This window comes from Hoplias malabaricus, chromosome X2, assembly GCF_029633855.1.
Source record: "Hoplias malabaricus isolate fHopMal1 chromosome X2, fHopMal1.hap1, whole genome shotgun sequence".
In the NCBI taxonomy this organism is placed as follows: Eukaryota; Metazoa; Chordata; class Actinopteri; order Characiformes; family Erythrinidae; genus Hoplias; species Hoplias malabaricus.
In genome coordinates, this window is record NC_089819.1 from 52,436,273 (window position 1) to 52,454,700 (window position 18,428).

Here is an 18,428-nt window from a genome sequence, read left to right on the forward strand (position 1 = left end):
ACCCACTGATGTGCAATAAAACACAAGTAAGACAGTCCCACTAGTGAGACATCAGCTACAACCCCCACATCATATCTCTCACATAAACCACAGGGACATTCGTATGATGTAAACTAGATTCTGCTCTCAGAAAACTACACACAAACTTGAGGTCTCAGAAGCAGCCTCTGACACAAAAACACTTAGAGAAACAGATGCGGAGGTTAATTTATTCATGTAAATTTGTCATTAAATAGAGTAATGTTCCTGTAATCTGAATCCACTGTATATCAGTGTATAAGAAGAATAACACTTTCTCTGTCGGGTGTTTCAAAAATTTTTTTGTCCCTGACGCAGTTGTTTTAACCAACTTCAAAACAGTGTGAACTTGAAAGAAGGACTTTAGAGCCTGGGGCAGCACTGGATCAACAAAATAAATTCATATTTAACAATAGAAATATCATCAGAGCTTCACAGTAAATAGTAAAACCAAAATATCGATGTCATCCAGTAGGTAGCGACACTGCTCACTCTGCTGGAAACGTTTCACCCCATTACCCTCCGGTTACAGCAGGTGGCGCTACCGCACCATACTTCTCTGCTTCTTGAGACTTTTTCATATTCGTTTATTTTTTAAATTTTAACAGAGCAATGCAGACAAAACAAACATGTTCTTGAAATTGAATAATTGCTATTTATAATTTAGTTACCTTAGTTACCTATAATTTAGCACCTCAGACTGTTTGAAGGGCAGGGGTGAAATAATAAAAAGGGCACCACCTAGTGCACGACACGAGGCCTCACTAACGTGACAAAACCTATGATGTTATGATATAAGAGCACTTCTTAGTCACATAATGGAATTTCCTTGCTGTAGAGGGAGCCCTATCATAATTTATTGCAAGAAACAGCACTCAAGAGGGCAATCAGTTATTTATTTGGCACTTTGACTCATATTTGCTTCTCTAGAGGGCACTTTAGCACGTTTTTTTCATCAACTATAAGTGCAACTTTATCTCTGTATTATATTCAAACTGTCTAGCAATGTAGCTATCATTCTTTTATTATTGAAAATATTTGTGATATGTTACTATGCAACTGTTAAATATTAAAAATCATTAAGCCTTTAACATAATATCTGTGAATTAATAAATTGTGTGTATTACCTCTCATCTGCATCTCATCACCATTCCAGGTGGTACATTACAGACCTGTGTATAACCGCAAAATACACATAATTCGGTAACACTTCAAATTACAGTCCGCTAATTACTGGGTACTGAGTATGTAAAGTAAGCCTCAACAACATATTCAACATAATAACAATATATTTCTCATGTCATGCCCTTTACTTACTCAGTACGTATTTCATCTTATGGTTTACTTAACAGGTGCACATTCAGTACACAGTACATAGTACAGGCCAAGAGCACAACAGTGGCGGACTCAGACTGTGGCACTTTGTCTCATATTTGCCACTCTAGAGGGCACTTTAGCAATGTTTTTTCAACTATAATATTATTCAAACTCTCTAACAATGTAGCTATCATTCTTTTAAAGCTTTTGTGATGTTTTACCATGCAGCTGTTAAAATGTAAAACTCTTTTCTATTATATCTGTCAATTAATAAAATGAAAGTATTACCTCCCCTCTGCTTCCAGGTGGTACATAGACCTGTGTATAACAGCTACAAACACATAATTGTCCAAAACCCACTTCCTGGGAATTCCTTTTTTGAAATTACAAAGAAATGAAGGAGAAATTTCCAAAGAATCAAATATTTTCATTGATTCATTCTTCTGGGTTTAGTCCTGGATAAATACCATGTTGAACAATGTCCATGTTTCTGATGTTGTTCTGATAGTGTGCTGTGGTTCTGAAAAACTAATTTTACAGTAGATTTATCTTTAATAGGTGTGTATCTACACTTTCAGTTCATAATAATTGAAAAAGTAACCCCTGATACTGGGGCGGTACGGTGGTGTAGCAGGTAGAGTCGCTGTCACACAGGTTCTGGGGTTGTGTGTTTGAGCCGTGCTTCGGTTGATAGTTTGGTGTTTGGTGTGTTTTCCCACCCGTGTCCATGTGTGTTTTCTCCAGGTGCTCCGGTATCCTGCCTCAGTAGGTGAATTGGCTACTCAAAAGTGTCCATAGGTGTGTGGACTGGCGCCCCCTCCAGGGTGTGTTCCCACCTTGCGCCCAGTGAACTTGATATGCGCTTACAGACAATGAATGAATAAATCCATGTTTCTAACAACAAAATGTATTCTTTTCTAAACTTATTTCTAAAATAATAACTTTTTCCTCTCTAAAGGAAACTCAGCTCATTTTTAAAATAAAGGAGAATGTAAACGTGACATGGGACACGAATGTACCACGGCAAATAAACAGAGATTCTATCATCATTGACCTGAACTGTTCCTGAGCTGTTGTTACCACCTCATGATTGAGCTCATGTATAATGAGGAAAAACTCTTAAAATAAGCTTAAAATCAGAAATTGTTGAACTTGAAGTGTATTTTTCGCCTAATCCTCATCTTCCTGGATTCTTGTTTCCATTCAAACCATCTCCCAATGTTCTCCAGTCGTTCATAGTCGCTGTTCCAGATAAAAACAGTGAGTAACGTTTGACTCCTTTATTATCTTCTAAAATTCATGGCTGTTTTCTGTTGATGAATAATGACTATATATAAGTTAATAGTTAATAGTTGTATTTTAACAGTGACGTCTGAACCTGAGAAAACATCTTCACTCACTGTAACTGAAGGTGAATCAGTGAATTTAAACTGCAGCTTCACCTTCACAAAAGAACATGATGGAAATGTGTTTGCTGTGTACTGTAATGTAGTGAGTAATCTCTGTGTTCACTATTGTGGGCCTCTGTTATAATTCACAGCATTTCAGTCTACAGCTGTTTTAGTTAATCACTGCTGAAGGAGTCTTCTTATGAATCTGTAAGTGATTCACTGTTCATTGCAGCTACAATGACGCTGAAGGAGGCGTAAATAGGAAGTGTGACTACAATTTTTTGTTCTCACTTCTCTGTTTTATCACAGTGCATGAAGCAGGAGAAATGGCTTTTCTGCTTCTCACTCTTCTCCTCTTTTTTCTTGGTGACTGCCTCGGTGAGTAATTTTCTCTGTTTTCCTGTGGAGATTATCACTGTGCTGTTATTGGGAGGGTGTTCTATATCGTATTGGACTGTTGTTACCCTTCTGCAAAAACAGCTGGAGCACAGAAAGTCTGTGGCAGTTTTCTGTCTTTTTTTGTGAAAGATGTCTGTTTTACAGAGAGTTTGTCTCAAACTTATAATAATGTCTTTTTCCTCCCTCAGGTCAAACACAGTTCATTTATTCGACAAAGAAGAAAGAAACCATTACATGTGAAACAAGGAAATGGCAAATAAGCACAGATTCTAACAACATCATTGACCTGAAATGCCCAGAAGAGTGTTACCACCTCACGATTGAGCTTATGGAGGATGATGAAAAAAGATGTGAAAAAGCATTTATACCAGGCTTTTGTTTGCTAAAAGTAAAGAGTGGATTTGTTGCGTGTGTTAATCGTTATCTTCCTGGATTCTTATTTCCATTCAAACCATCTCCCAATGTTCTCCAGTCGTTCATAGTCGCTGTTCCAGATAAAAACAGTGAGTAACTTTTCACTCCTTTATTATCTTCTAAAATTCATGGCTGTTTTCTGTTGATGAATAATGACTATATATAAGTTAATAGTTAATAGTTGTATTTTAACAGTGACGTCTGAACCTGAGAAAACATCTTCACTCACTGTAACTGGAGGTGAATCAGTGAATTTAAACTGCAGCTTCACTTTCACAAAAGGACATGATGGAAATGACTTTGTTGTTTACTGGATCAAGACCAAAGGACAGAGCAGCACCTGTTTATATTCTTATGATTTTTCAGCGGAGGGTATAAAGGTCAATCACCACTGTGAAGTGGAAGAAACACTGAATAAACGACTCTCAAACAGAACCATAGAGAAGCTCACTCACAACATCGGGATCAGTGGAGTGATGGAGTCAGACAGTGGTCAGTACCTGTGTGCCTTACACATGGACACAAGTAAAACAGGTAAAACAAATGTAAAGTGGAAGGTGATAGAAAGAGTTACAGTTCGTGTCGTTAAAGACAAAACACCTACAACAGCCAGGACTGAGAAAACACCTGAGGAAACACATGAACCTGTGTACCATCACATTTCTTTGGCAAAATTTGGAGATATTTCTGAAATTACATGTTGATCTACTACATACGTTCACCACATTTAAATCTGCCTGTTTATAAAGTCAGTGTAGGTAAAGACAAAACATCTCAGTCACCTGAAACAACCAGCACTGAGGAAACACCTGAGGAGAGAACTGAAGAGAAAAATGGTGAGTTTCATCTGTGTTAAAACCTTTAAGATACATGTATATAATCTCTTCACTGTTAGTTCACATATTTACATTATTTACATTAGCAGTGTTTCTAATGACTAATGCTGTGTTTGTTGTCTGTGAACAGGAAGTGATCCTCTCATGCCCTTGTACACTTCATGGCCCATAGGTCTGGCTCTTCTGTTTTCTGTTTGGGTTACATTTGCATTTCTACGGAAAAAGGCCAAGAGTTCACAAGGTAAATGTCCAGTTTGAATCTCTACATTCATTTACCTAGTCTCTAATAATAGGCACTTAATGGTTACATAAAATAAGACTCTTGTTTCATAACTGTATTCCTACAGGATCTCAGTCTGTGGAGTTACAAAGGTAGGTCACAGCAGTAATGCCTTTAAATAACATGATTATTTCTGTCATTGTGAAGTCATTTCCTTTCTGTTGCATCGTCTTTTCCCTGTCACTGTTACAGCCACCAACAAGAAGCTACATCTGACGCTGACGGTGAGTTCTTCAGTCTCATGTCTTAGCATTTTCCTTTTTGATTGTTTTTCAGACTTGTATTTGAAACAGTAATGGATTTTATGTTATGTGCTTTTCACAGGCCCCCTTTACGCAAACAGAAACGCTGAAGAGGGGCATTAGGATCTGTGTGGAATTATTTCAAGACAGTTTAGATCTGCTGATCATCTATTCACCAGAATCTGAGACATCAGTGGAATACAAAAGGTTTTATGATAAAATGTATAATCAGGAGTCACCTGAACAGTGAGATTTTCCATTTGTTAGAAATGGACAAATAGAGAAGCGCCATGTAAGAGACCTGTACTGAAGGAGTCACTGTAAAACTGCTAAAGTAAAATATATTCACTGTTTAATGCACACTTTTAAAAGCCTATGTTTAATCTAGAATTTTTAAAATGAGCCTAAGAATAGTCATTAGTTTAGAAATAAAACTACCGTCATGGCCAGCAATGAGAGCAGATCTAAATCCCATAGAACAGATGTAGAGAGATCTTCAAACAGCTGTTGGGAGAAACACCCTTCAAACCTGAGAGACCTGGAGCTGTTGGCCAAAGAAGAGGGGTCCAGAATTTCAGCAGAGAGCTGTGAGAAACACGTTCATATGAAGTGACTGATTTCAATTATTGTTTCCGAAGAGTGGGTAAATGTTATATTGAAGGAGCCAGTGATTGTGTCCAGTTCATTTCTGGAGCTCTGTGTGAACTGAGATTAGATTTGACTGTTTCAATCTCAGCTTTTCTGTTTTTACAACACACACAAATATAAAGTGAAGACTAAAGCACTCGTAAATGAATGTGTTCTGGGTGAAGTGCAGCATCATCTGAAAGAGCAGGGGTGCCAGTGCTTTTGGCCATGACTGTACAATCTCATATGATGTGGGTGCAAGTTAAAATTATGATAACCACAGTGGTGTTTGTTTTTCTTTGGTTTTCTGGCCTGAACTGAAGATCTGTTCGGTGGCACAGTGGCGCAGCAGGTAGTGCCGCAGTCACACAGCTGGAGGTTGTGGGTTCGATTCCTGCTCCGGGTGACTGTCTGTGAGGAGTGTGGTGTGTTCTCCCTGTGTCTGTGTGGGTTTCCTCCGGGTGACTGTCTGTGGGGAGTGTGATGTGTTCTCCCTGTGTCTGTGTGGGTTTCCTCCGGGTGACTGTCTGTGAGGAGTGTGGTGTGTTCTCGCTGTGTCTGTGTGGGTTTCCTCCGGGTGACTGTCTGTGAGGAGTGTGGTGTGTTCTCCCGTGTCTGCGTGTGTTTCCTCCGGGTGCTCCGGTTTCCTCCCACAGTCCAAAAACACATGTTGGTAGGTGGATTGGTGACGTGAATGTCTGTGTTGCCCTGTGAAGGGCTGGTGCCCCCTCCAGGGTGTATTTCCCCGCCTTGCGCCCAATGATTCCAGGTAGGCTCTGGACCCACTGTGATCCTGAATTGGATAAACGGTTACAGATAATGAATGTTACCAATACTTTATACAAATTGAAATAAGTTATTATTCTAATATATGGTGTGAAACATGTGTCTGATTCAGAACACTATCACCACTGTTTTTAATTTTTCTGACCTCTTTACTGTAGAATATAAAAACAATGTTTTAAATACTGAATATTCAAACATAGGCGGAACGGTGGCGCAGCAGGTAGATGTCGCAGTCACACAGCTCCAGGAACCTGGAGGTTGTGGGTTCGATTCCCGCTCCAGGTGACTGTCTGTGAGGAGTTGGTGTGTTCTCCCCGTGACCTCCAGAGCTCTGTTTAATGTTTCACGGTGTCCTATGACAAAATGATCTAATACCTCAAGCCAGTGGTGGATTAAGCCATGGGCCACGTGGGCAGAAGCCTAGAGCAGCATGGTGCAGGGGGCGGCATGCGACGTTTAAAGAAAAAAATGGTGATTTTTATTCTGAGCATTACGTTATTAAATGAACGTATTTCAGTTACTTCTTTTGAAGCGGGTGCCCTCTCATCATGATGTTCTCAGGAGTCATGTAGCTTTGTTGTCTGTTTTCCTGTCAGTTCCACGTTACAACAGCACATGGGTTCACTTTGCTCCTTGATTCTGACAAGCACTAGAGGAGAGGGGCAGTGGGATGTCTCCACAGTGGAGACCCATTGCAGAGGGGAGCAGGTGAATTAATCTGATGAAGCTGTGTCAAATAGCACTCTTCCAAGGGTAATATAACAAGTAAAAACAGGCAGTGACACTATGTACAGTTCACCATTAAGGTTAATTGATTTAGTCTTGACTCTTGGTTGATGCTCCAGTGCCAAATTAACAACACAAACCTGGATAAGAAAATGTCTAAGTCTTCAGGTGCCCAGTTTAGGAAAAAGAGGAAAGAAGAAGAAGAGAAACATGCAAAAAATAAAGTTATGCAGCTGTTGTGTTCTTAATCTCTTTATTAATATACTTATTAGACATATAGGCTATACATAATCATTTCTGTCGTTCATGTCCCACTCATTACATCAATTTTCTAAAATATTACAATATTAACAAAGCTTACCTATAACTGTATGGCATTTAACAAGTTAAAATAAAGATTCTGTTAATTTAACATTTTTTACATTGTTTTCCAGACAGCTACCAGTATTGTCAGTATTGACAGTTACCATTATTTTTAGATGTGGGCCACATATGATTAATATGCAGTATTTAATAAAATGCTCTGATCAGTGTAGTGTGCTAACTGCAATAGCAATCTCCTCGCCAGCCGACTGTGCCAACGTGCAGCCGGAAATGGACCAGATACAGGGTGCCGCATTCAAGCAGAGATGGCAGCCAGCCGACAGTACCGAGCCTGAGCCAGAACCGGCCCCGATCTATCTTGCTAGCTGGGTAGTTTAAAACTACTGTTCTTTAGCTGATATTTCTGTGTTTCTTGCTTTGAGTGAAGTCACCACGTGACGTAGTTTTGGGAGCTAGATCACGCCCCAATTACTTCTCCACAGCTCTATTTATACCCCTTCACTCTCACTCCATCCCCGTGTCAAACAACATTGCATTGCGTTTTGTCTCTCACCCATCCGGCTTTTTTGCCACCATGGACATTGCTCTCGTCACCTCCGATGAGGAATTATTTTCCGTATCCCCCGGTCCCTCATCTACCAGTTCGCAACCTACCCCTATGGTCGAGGTTCCAGCCACTCCTGCTTCGACCGCCTCAGGCTCCTGATCCAGCCGCCTCCGAGCTCCGCACTAGGCATTCCCGCCATTCCTCCCCAACCTCTCCTCCTCCTTCTCGCCGCTCTCTTCACTCCAGTCGCCACTCCTCCTGCCAATTCCGCCGCTCACGGCAGGCCCCGCGTTTCTCCTCCCACTGCTCACGCTCACAGGATCGGGGCATTTCTTTTTCCCGCTCAGCCAACAAGAAAACACTATTTTCGCTACTCCAAGCTTCCTCTATTGGCCCCAGGCCCACTGCAGCCCAGCCCACCACTCTCTATCACGACACACCGGTTCGACCATTCATCCATCCCATGCTCCCCATTCATCCCACCCCAACCCTATTTCGTCATCCCAACCATTTCCATTTCCGGCTGCACCTTCTCAGGCCCCTCACCTTCTCTCACTCTCTCTGCCTACAGATGCTGCTGCTGAACTGTCCCAGCTCCCCATGCATCGGCCTCAGGACATGTCCTTCTCCTTGGCCTCAGCTTCCTCGGCTCCTCTCCCTCCCAACACTCTGCTGTTCAATCCACCGCTCGTGCCCCCCAGTCTCAGAGAAAGGATCTTGCAAGGTGCAGACATCGACCTTTCAGCCTTATTACGCCCTTCTCCAGCTCCTGTGGCCCCTCGCACAATCGACATAGGGGACCTTTCCTTTACTTTCAAGGCTGCTGAACCACAACCATCAAAGATCCTGACTGTTCCAGAATTTGCGCTGGCTTTCTCCATTTACCGCGACATTCTCTGCTCTGCCTTTCCAACCCGTCGGCAGGAACTTGACGATTACTTATCCATTATCCTCGATCTTGCCCTTCGGGGGTTCCGCCTTTTATGAGTACCATCGGCTATTCTCTGCCCGGGCCACTGCCCGCCTGCAGCAAAGGAACATCGCTTGCTACTGGGGTGCTCTGGATCTAGAACTGTACTGCTGCGTCTTTGCAGGTCGCATCACCCTTTCGTGCGATGTGTGCGGCAACCCATGCCATCCCGCCGCATCACGTTCACTCCTCTCACAAACTCATTGCTGCTACCGCCATCGCCCCCACTTCATCCACAGGCACCATCGCACCACGCATTACAACTTCCAGCTCTCGCGATAGTTGCGCAAGACGCCTGTCCTACCTCAATGGCCAGATGATTTGCAACAATTTTAACTTGGATGTTTTTCGGTTGTAAAAGCAGCCCCAAGATTTTGACTCCTTTGCCGAGGCCCTATCTTGGATATTGCCGATCGTCTATCACCTTCCTATGTCATCCACCTCCTTGACGACTTCCTGTTGCTCGACATCCCTTCCTCCCCACCAGCACACTGCATTACCCAACTCGACTCCGCCTTCAACCGCCTAGGTGTTCCCCTCTCAGCAGAGAAAACCCTCTGTCCCACTATTTCACTCGAGTTCCTTGACATCGTCCTGGACTCTGTCCTATTTCAAGCATCCCTCCCACAGGAAAAACAAGACCGCATCATCCAGTTCCTCTCTGACTTTCTTACCCAAGCTAGTTGCAATAAGCATCAGCTCCTCTCTCTGTTGGGTCACCTCAACTTCGCCATGCGAATTATACCCCAAGGTTGCGCTTTCGGTTCACACCTCCTTAATCTCGTCTCTTCTGTCTCCTCTCTGTTCCAGGTCATTAACCTAGATCCCGCTTGTAAATCCAAGCTGAATCTCTGGCTCCTCCTCCTCCGCCACTGGAGTGGTATCTCATTCTTCTATTACGATGCTCTTTCCAATCCCAAAGACCCCTCCATATTTACGGATGTCGCTCCTTCTACAGGTTTCGGCGGCTAATACGATGTAGTGGTATTCAAAGTCATTCAAAGTGTAGGGTGTTCAAAGTCACTGCCACACATGTTCCTTCTCCGCCATTTCGTTTGGCATTCAGTTATGCACCAATTCATTTTAAAGGCTACTCACATCCCTGGCCATTCCAATCCAATAGCTGATTCACTCTCTTGTTTTCAATTTCAGAGATTCGGAGCATTGGCACCTCAATCAGACCTTCATCCCATGCAGACGCCTCCATTTTCAGAAATCATCTTCCCACTTCATGCCGTCTTTCAATCATCTCGCAAGACCTCATCCTCCAGGCCGCAGCACCCAACACCCTCTCTACATACTGGATCGTCTGGCTAACCTTCAGACGTTTCCATCAACTTTATAGCATTCCATTTCCATGCTTTAACTTCCAAACCACCTCCATCTCCGTCGCATCCTTTCTCTCAGTGGTTTCAAAAACGCTTACTTCTTCACTCGCTCCTTTAGGATTGGTGCGGCTTCCTCAGCCTCCCACCAATGAATTCCCGACCACACCGTCCAAGTCCTCAGCGGCTGGTTCTCACAAGCCTACCACAGATACATCCGTACCCACACCCACGATCTGCTCGCGCCCCATGAACTATTGGCAACCATCTAATTTTGGGGGCACGGCTTTTACGCACACGCCTCTGAGCCACCTCGAACTCCAGCCCAAACCTTCTGAGTTCGCCCCCCTCTCTGACGCTTCTCTGGACGTGGTCTATGGTAGTAAAGTGAAGTCACCACGTGACGCAGTTTTGGGAGCCAGACCATGCCCCAATTACCTCTCCACAGCTCTATTTATACCCCTTCACTCTCACTCCATCCCCGTGTCAAACAACATCGCACCCACCACCCCCCTATCTCCCCCCTTTTTTCATTGTGACCACTTTAAGCCCTGGGAGGGGGGCATGGCTTTTACGCACACGCCTCCGAGCCACCTCAAACTCCAGCCCAAACCTTCTGAGTTCGCCGCCCTTTCCGACGCTTCTCTGGGCGTGGTCTATGCTAGTAAATATTAATATAGAAAGACAATATTCCATTTACTGTATTTCATAAGAATACTGCATCTACTTTACTGTATTTAATCAAATAATTACACTGTTTTCTTGAATGATGTGTGTAGCCTCTATCAGGAATTACTTAACAGCAGGGCAGGCAGAACAGGCTTCGTGACTGCACACGTATCAGCCAGGGATATCTGTGAGAGCATGAATGTAGAGGCTGCATCAAAAAAGGCTTAGGTTGACAAAGAGGCACTTTTTATATGAATCATTAGAAGAGACTTTGAGTGAGGCCTTGAAGAAGCTGGAGGTGATATATTTCAATGTTGTTGTTGATGCTGATGCTAAAGGGTGGGTTTGCCCAAGGCGTCACACAAACTAGAACTGCTACTGGCACATGGTTAACCTCAGCTTCACATATACTTCCTTTTAGACCCAAGATTTACAAACCCAAGCTGTAAAAGCATCTTCCGGTGAGAGGCTTGTTCGCATCATTTGCACAAAGAATAGAAGTTATGATGTTGCTGTCTTTAATTCTGCTGGGTTTAGTCCTCGATAAATGCTGTGGTGAGTGATATTCATCATGTTTCGATGTCGTCCTGTTACTGTGCTGTGTTTATGTAACTGAAATATTATAATTTAACTTTGTCTACAGTTTAAACTCAGAAAGGGTTTGAATACAGCAGTAGGTTCAGGTTCAACTGAAAAAAACTTACAGTGTAATGTTTATTTTCACAAATTATTCTACATATTTACACTTTTAGTTCATTAATATTAATTATATACTGGACAAACTTATAATAATGTCTTTTTCCTCCCTAAGGTCAAACACAAATCATTTATACGACAAAGAAGAAAGAATCCATTACCTGTGAAACAAAGAAATGGCAAATAAGCACTGATTCTAACAACATCATCGACCTGAACTGCACAGAAGGTTGTTACCACCTCACGATTGAGTTTGAGGATGATGATGAAAAAAGATGTGAAAAAAAAGATAATAAACCAAACTTTTGTTTGCTAAAAGTAAAGAGTGGATTTGTTGCGTGTGTTAATCGTTATCTTCCTGGATTCTTATTTCCATTCAAACGATCTCCCAATGTTCTCCAGTCGTTCATAGTCGCTGTTCCAGATAAAAACAGTGAGTACCTTTTCACTCCTTTATTATCTTCTAAAATTCATGGCTGTTTTCTGTTTATGAATAATGACTATATATAAGTTAATAGTTAATAGTTGTATTTTAACAGTGACGTCTGAACCTGAGAAAACATCTTCACTCACTGTAACTGAAGGTGAATCAGTGGATTTAAACTGCAGCTTCACCTTCACAAAAGGACATGATGGAAATGAATTTGTTGTTTACTGGATCAAGACCAAAGGACAGAGCAGCACCTGTTTATATTCTTATGATTTTTCAATGGATTATATAAAGGTCGGTCACCACTGTAAAGTGGAAGAAACACTGTATAAACGACTCTCAAACAGAACCATAGAGAAGCTCACTCACATCATAGGGATCAGTGGAGTGATGGAGTCAGACAGTGGTCAGTACCTGTGTGCCTTACACATGGGCACAAGTAAAACAGAAAAAACAAATGTAAAGTGGAAGGTTATAGAAAGAGTTACAGTTCGTGTGAATAAAGACAAAACATCTCAGTCACCAGAAACAACCAGAACTGTGGAAACACCTGAGAAAAAACATGAATCTGGTGAGTGTGAAAGATTCTATGTCACATTATTTTGGCAAAATTTGGAGATATTTCTCAATTTACATGTTGATCTACTACATTCTTTTACCACATTTTAATCTGCCTGTTTATAAAGTCAGTGTCAGTAAAGACAAAACACCTCAGTCACCTGAAACAACCAGGACTGAGGAAACACCTGAGAAAACACATGAGGAGAAACATGAGGAGAAAACTGAAGAGGGAAATAGTGAGTACACAGCTAATTCTCCAGTGTTAAATCAACACTACTATTAGTCTTAATTTAACACTGAGAGTGTTAAATTATTACACTAACAGTGTTGATTTAACACTGGAGAATTTGCTGTGTACTAAATCGTATGTCATACATTTTGCACAATTTGGAGATTTTTTTCATATTAAATATAGAAAGTAAATACATTTGGACAGGATTAGTTTTGCGTGGGGAGCTGGGGTAATGTCATGTGACCACAGGACATCATTAATATTTGAGGTGGATTCACACTGAACAAAAAAGTGTGAAAATAAGAGATGGGAGCAGCTACTCGATACAAGCACTGCTGTAACACAGTGGATCAGACACAGCAGAGCTACTGGAGCTACTGGAGTATTTAGACCGTCAGTACTGTTCTGAGAACAGCCCCCCCACCAAAAATATCCATCCCTCATTGGCCTTCTCTTCTAATCTTTCAAAATATATAATTTTCACGAAGATGGCAAAACATCACTATTCCTTTACAGTTATTGCAACTGATATAAACAGCTTAATGGTACATTAATGAGAAGAAAACATATTATAACGCTATTGTACAGAAAACCATCTAACACTTACCAATAATTACTCTCCACTGAGTGATCCTTTAAGTTGTTTGTGGATGTAATTGTGGGGCATTGTTCAACAGCGTTTAGTTTAACAATGAATCTTATTTCACCACAAAATGCCTCCATTCTTGAGAAGACCAGCGAAATACTTATTTTCCCAGAATATGACAGAATATTCCCCGCACATGTCACGCCCTCGTCCTGTCGTGTCTGTTTTCCCCGCCATGTGCTCTCTCAGCACATGGCTCTGTCTGCTATTGTCCATGTCTCCGCCCTTGTCCCGCCTTTGTTCCGCCTCCTATTTCGTCATCCTCGTTATCTGTTTCAGGTGTGTCTCGTCTGTTCATGTATTTAAGTTCCCTTGTGTAATTTCCTTGCTTCGTGTTTGCCCTCAAATCTGTTTGAGTTTGTTTTGTTATTTTGTTGTAAATAAAAGTCTGTGTTATTAGCGTGTGCATCCGCTTCCATCAGTCTGACTTCGCGTTCCTGACAGAATGACCAATCCAACAAAGGACGCAGCTAGCACCGACTGTTTGTTCAAAGAGACGTTCAAAAAAGTACAGGAATCTCTAGCTGTAAAGGTGGGGGATCAACTTTGCAGTCCTTTATCGGACCCCCGAGTTTGAGGGGACTTCAAACTGTGAAGGTTTTCTGCTTCAGTGTCGCCTGTACTTTAACTACCTGACTGTTCCTGCGCCAAATGAATTTGTTAAAGTAATGTTTATGAGATCCCTTCTCAAAGGGAAAACATTGCAGTGGGCTGATCAAGTGCTGGGAGAGAGAGCCCTGCATCTTACTGTGGAGACTTACTGTAGAATATAAAAACAATAATTTTCCTGGAATGTTTTAAAAACTGAATATTCAAACATTTAGTTACATTAAAAACATATTTCAAGTTTCTCTTTATGGAATCATTTTGACTGTTCAATTAATTTACAGAACCAATTATTTATTCTCTGATCCAATGAATCGAGTGTATGATTCAATGATTCAAACATCCCCAAGTCAAATGTAATGTAGTCTATTGACAGACGCTAATCTCCATCAACTTGTGGGGGCGGAGCATCTGTGGCTGAGACTAAGTGTAGATAAATGTTCATTCACAGAGTCAGGTGTTTTACTCTCGTACAAAGAACTTATTCACACTGTAAACATATTCTTCGTAGGAAGATCCATCTAAACACCTGATGAAGACATGTTTTCTGGAGTAGACTTGTTAAGATCACTGAGTGCACTAAGAGCTCTGTTTAATGTTTCACAGTGTCCTATGACAAAATGATCTAATACCTCAAGCCAGTGGTGGATTTAGGCATGGGCCTCGTGGGCAGAAGCCTAGAGCAGCATGGTGTAGGGAGCGGCACACAATGTTAAAAAAAATGTGATATTTACGCTGAGCATTATGTTATTAAATGAACATATCTCAGTTACTTCTTTGGAAGTGGGCGCCCTCTCATCATGATGTTCTCATGAGTCATGTAGCTTTGTTTTCTGTTTTCCTGTCAGTTCCACGTTACAACAGCACATGGGTTTACTTTGCTCCTTGATTCTGACAAGCACTAGAGGAGAGGGGCAGTGGGATGTTTAGTCCTGTCTCCACAGTGGAGACCCATTGCAGAAAACAGCCATGAATTTTAGAAGATAATAAAGGAGTCAAACGTTACTAACTGCTTTTATCTGGAACAATGACTATGAACGACTGGAGAACATTGGGAGATGGTTTGAATGGAAATAAGAATCCAGGAAGATAACGATTAACACACGCAACAAATCTACTCTATACTTTTAGCAAACAAAAGTTTGGTTTATTATTTTTTTTATATTTACTGCTTGTTTTACAGTAGGTAAAAGGCTCAGGAATCTTACCTGGAACAGGAGCAGGGCCACTCCAGGAAAATGACTTTAAATGGTCTGTTCAGAGGGGAATAAAAACACTGAGATACTCCAGTAATAATGAATTTACCCCATGTCCAAAGATAAAACTAATCCCACAAAACCTGACATTTAACCAGAGGCTTTTAGGTTTTACATGTGACTGTATGTACATTCTGTATCTGAGCAGGATATTAATGGCTCTGAGTGTTAATCTACATTATTTTATTAGTTATATCTTGAACTTTTACAGTTTTTCTTGAACACATTTTGAATTTATGCCCTGATTTCACCAAACTCCATATTTTCAGGTTAAAATTATGCTCTCAGTTCAAAACCTTTTATTAACCCTCAACACACACACACACACACACACACACACACACACACACACACACACACAAATGCATAGTCTTACACTTTCTAAATGACCACATGGTGAAGGCAATAAGAATTTGAGGCATTTGTTTGAAGAGTGAAAGCTTAACACTTAATTTTCTCAAAACAGTGAAATTGTGTTTAAAGTTTAGGGAAATTGATGTGATTTTGATGAATGGTGTTATGATTTTGAAAGTTTAATTTAAAAACGTGTTTATAGTGTTATAGTGTACTGTAACTGGTGTCTGTTGATCTCACGCAAAATGTGGGAGCCCTGGACAAATCAGGTTTTGTTGATTTTCTGAGTGAAAGTGAAGTCTCTGTAAACGATGTCAGGGCTTGTGCTTATGAATGTATTTTGTATTTGTTCTTTTTTTAATCTTAATTCTTTCCCACATTCCATCCATCCATCCGTTATCTGTAACCGCTTATCCAGTTCAGGGTCATGGTGGGTTCAGAGCCTACCTGGAATCTACCTTGGGCGCAAGGCAGGAATACACCCTGAAGGGGGTGCCAGTCCTTCACAGGGCAACACAAACACTCACACCTACGGACACTTTTGAGTCACCAATCAACCTACCAACGTGTGTTTTTGGACTTTGGGAGGAAACCGGAGCACCCGGAGGAAACCCACACAGACACAGAGAGAACACACCACACTCCTCACAGACAGTCACCCGGAGGAAACCCACACAGACACAGAGAGAACACACCACACTCCTCACAGACAGTCACCCAGAGGGGGAATCAAACTCACAACCTCCAGGTCCCTGGAGCTGTGTGACTGCGACACCTACTTGCTGCACCCACATTATTGGACACAATTTGACGAAACCAGCTGATGAACAAACCAATAGAAAAGCTTACAATTCATTTGAATATAACTAACTTCAACAAATATAGTACTGTATTCAAGAGCATTAGAGCCATTAGAGTCCAGACAAAGACAGACACCCAGTCTGAATCTAGACCATGACATTTTCAGAATAAGAAATATTAAAAGAAGAAAGAGGAAACACTGAAACCTTTCTGTAGTTTTTTGTACATTTATTATAGATGACAGAGGTTAATCAAATATATATATAATAATATGTAATATATTCTGAAATGATTACTTTAAGGAATATACAGTTTTAAGCCAATAATTAGACGATTGAAAAACTGGACTTTGAGACCTGACTCAAGTACAAGACCATGGAGATACAAGGTTTTAGTTTGACAGTGATAATATACACTCTGTATCTTAGGAGGAATATATATGACCCTGACTGTTAATGTAGTATATTATTTCACTGATTGTGTTTCTGGTTTCTGATGTTTGTTAATGCTCTGTATTCACAGTTCCTAAACTCCTGTCTGTGTACATTGCTGTCCCTGTTTTACTGTGTGTCCTGCTGGTTGTTGTAGTTGTGTTTATAAAGAAGAGGAGGATGATCTCACAAGGTCAGCACACTGAAGAAACAGCTTGAAAAACTAAACCCTCTGAACTTTATCTGCTGCTGTCAGGTGTCATTAGTGCAGTCAGTAAAGGTTTTCTTTGTGTTTCAGGGTCTCAGTCTGCACAGAAAAGGTAAGACACTGTAGTTATATTTATCTTCACTTTACACAAACATGACTTCAACTACTGCATTACGTGTTCCTCACTTCTGTGTCTTCACCGTTTCCTCTGACTACTGCAGTTGCAACAGCAGAGAAGACAATCTTTATACGGACTGTAAGTGGTTATACATTTTTGTCACCTCTCTTTTGCCTTTTCTTTTTTTAACCCTTGACTGCTCAGAGTCATGTCTGTAAAAGTCATTCTCCCCCCGTGCTGTGTCCAGGTTCTCCATACGCCATTGGGACAGGGGAGGAAGAGCATCATTTTGCCCCCAAGAAAGAGTCTTCCAGGATGCTTGATCCAGGCTGTAAAGGATCCACGCCTGCTCTTGACCCGTATTCAGTTGTTCGACTCAACAGTTTGTACGAGTAGCAGCAGAGCACAACTAACCTATTTAAGACAAGGGGGCTGTTTCTTCAGCAGGATGCTTTTGCAGTGGCTTGTGCGTATATCAATATTCTGATGTTGTAGAGAGATTTATACAGGAAGGAAGTGGTTAAATGCTTTTAGCAAACAGTATTTAGACATGTTTTATGTTGTTTGTTTCCTTCACTTTAAATGTGATTTTATTATTAACCAAATGTGAAATAGAGAATAAAACATATATTACTGAAATATCTAAATGACTCAGTACTCAAATGACTTATTTTATGTGGGTTGTGTGTGATGTGTGTTGTTTTTCTGTTGTGTGATGTGTTTGTGTGGTGTTTTTATGAGATGTGTGTGGTGTGTGATTTGGCACCATAGTGCTACAGCTAGGGTTCTGGGGTTGTGGGTTCGAGCCCCACCTCGGGCAGAACCAGAAACCGTTGTTGAGGGCAGCATTGGCCTTAAGGTTAGAGAAGGGAGCGTGTATGAGTTCTGGCCGAGCTGTGAGGTCAACACTGTGTTCAGGGCGATGGAGGACAGAGACGCTTCAACAGTCCGACAACAGAAAGCAGTAAACAAACCAAATACTAAATTTAAAACAGCTAACCCACTGATGTGCAATAAAACACAAGTAAGACAGTCCCACTAGTGAGACATCAGCTACAACCCCCACATCATATCTCTCACATAAACCACAGGGACATTCGTATGATGTAAACTAGATTCTGCTCTCAGAAAACTACACACAAACTTGAGGTCTCAGAAGCAGCCTCTGACACAAAAACACTTAGAGAAACAGATGCGGAGGATAATTTATTCATGTAA

At 41.3% G+C, this 18,428-nt stretch overlaps 1 protein-coding gene across 4 annotated transcripts; it reads left to right on the plus strand.

The window, feature by feature from the left end:
* The first annotated feature begins 11,074 nt into the window (after nt 1-11,074).
* Nucleotides 11,075-17,823, plus strand: LOC136677433 (uncharacterized). Of its 4 annotated transcripts, none has more exons than XM_066654951.1 (7): nt 11,075-11,426; nt 11,683-12,000; nt 12,093-12,568; nt 16,976-17,077; nt 17,183-17,204; nt 17,314-17,348; nt 17,458-17,823. In XM_066654951.1, exons 3-7 carry the CDS (start codon nt 12,277-12,279, stop codon nt 17,604-17,606), a joined length of 600 nt encoding a protein of 199 aa, XP_066511048.1. In that variant the 5' UTR covers nt 11,075-11,426; nt 11,683-12,000; nt 12,093-12,276; the 3' UTR covers nt 17,607-17,823. The 4 variants fall into 4 exon arrangements, with proteins under 4 accessions (XP_066511048.1, XP_066511046.1, XP_066511047.1 ...); XM_066654949.1 differs by having other exon boundaries at nt 12,107-12,568; XM_066654950.1 differs by lacking the exon at nt 16,976-17,077 and having other exon boundaries at nt 12,107-12,568.
* Nucleotides 17,824-18,428: the final 605 nt, after the last annotated feature.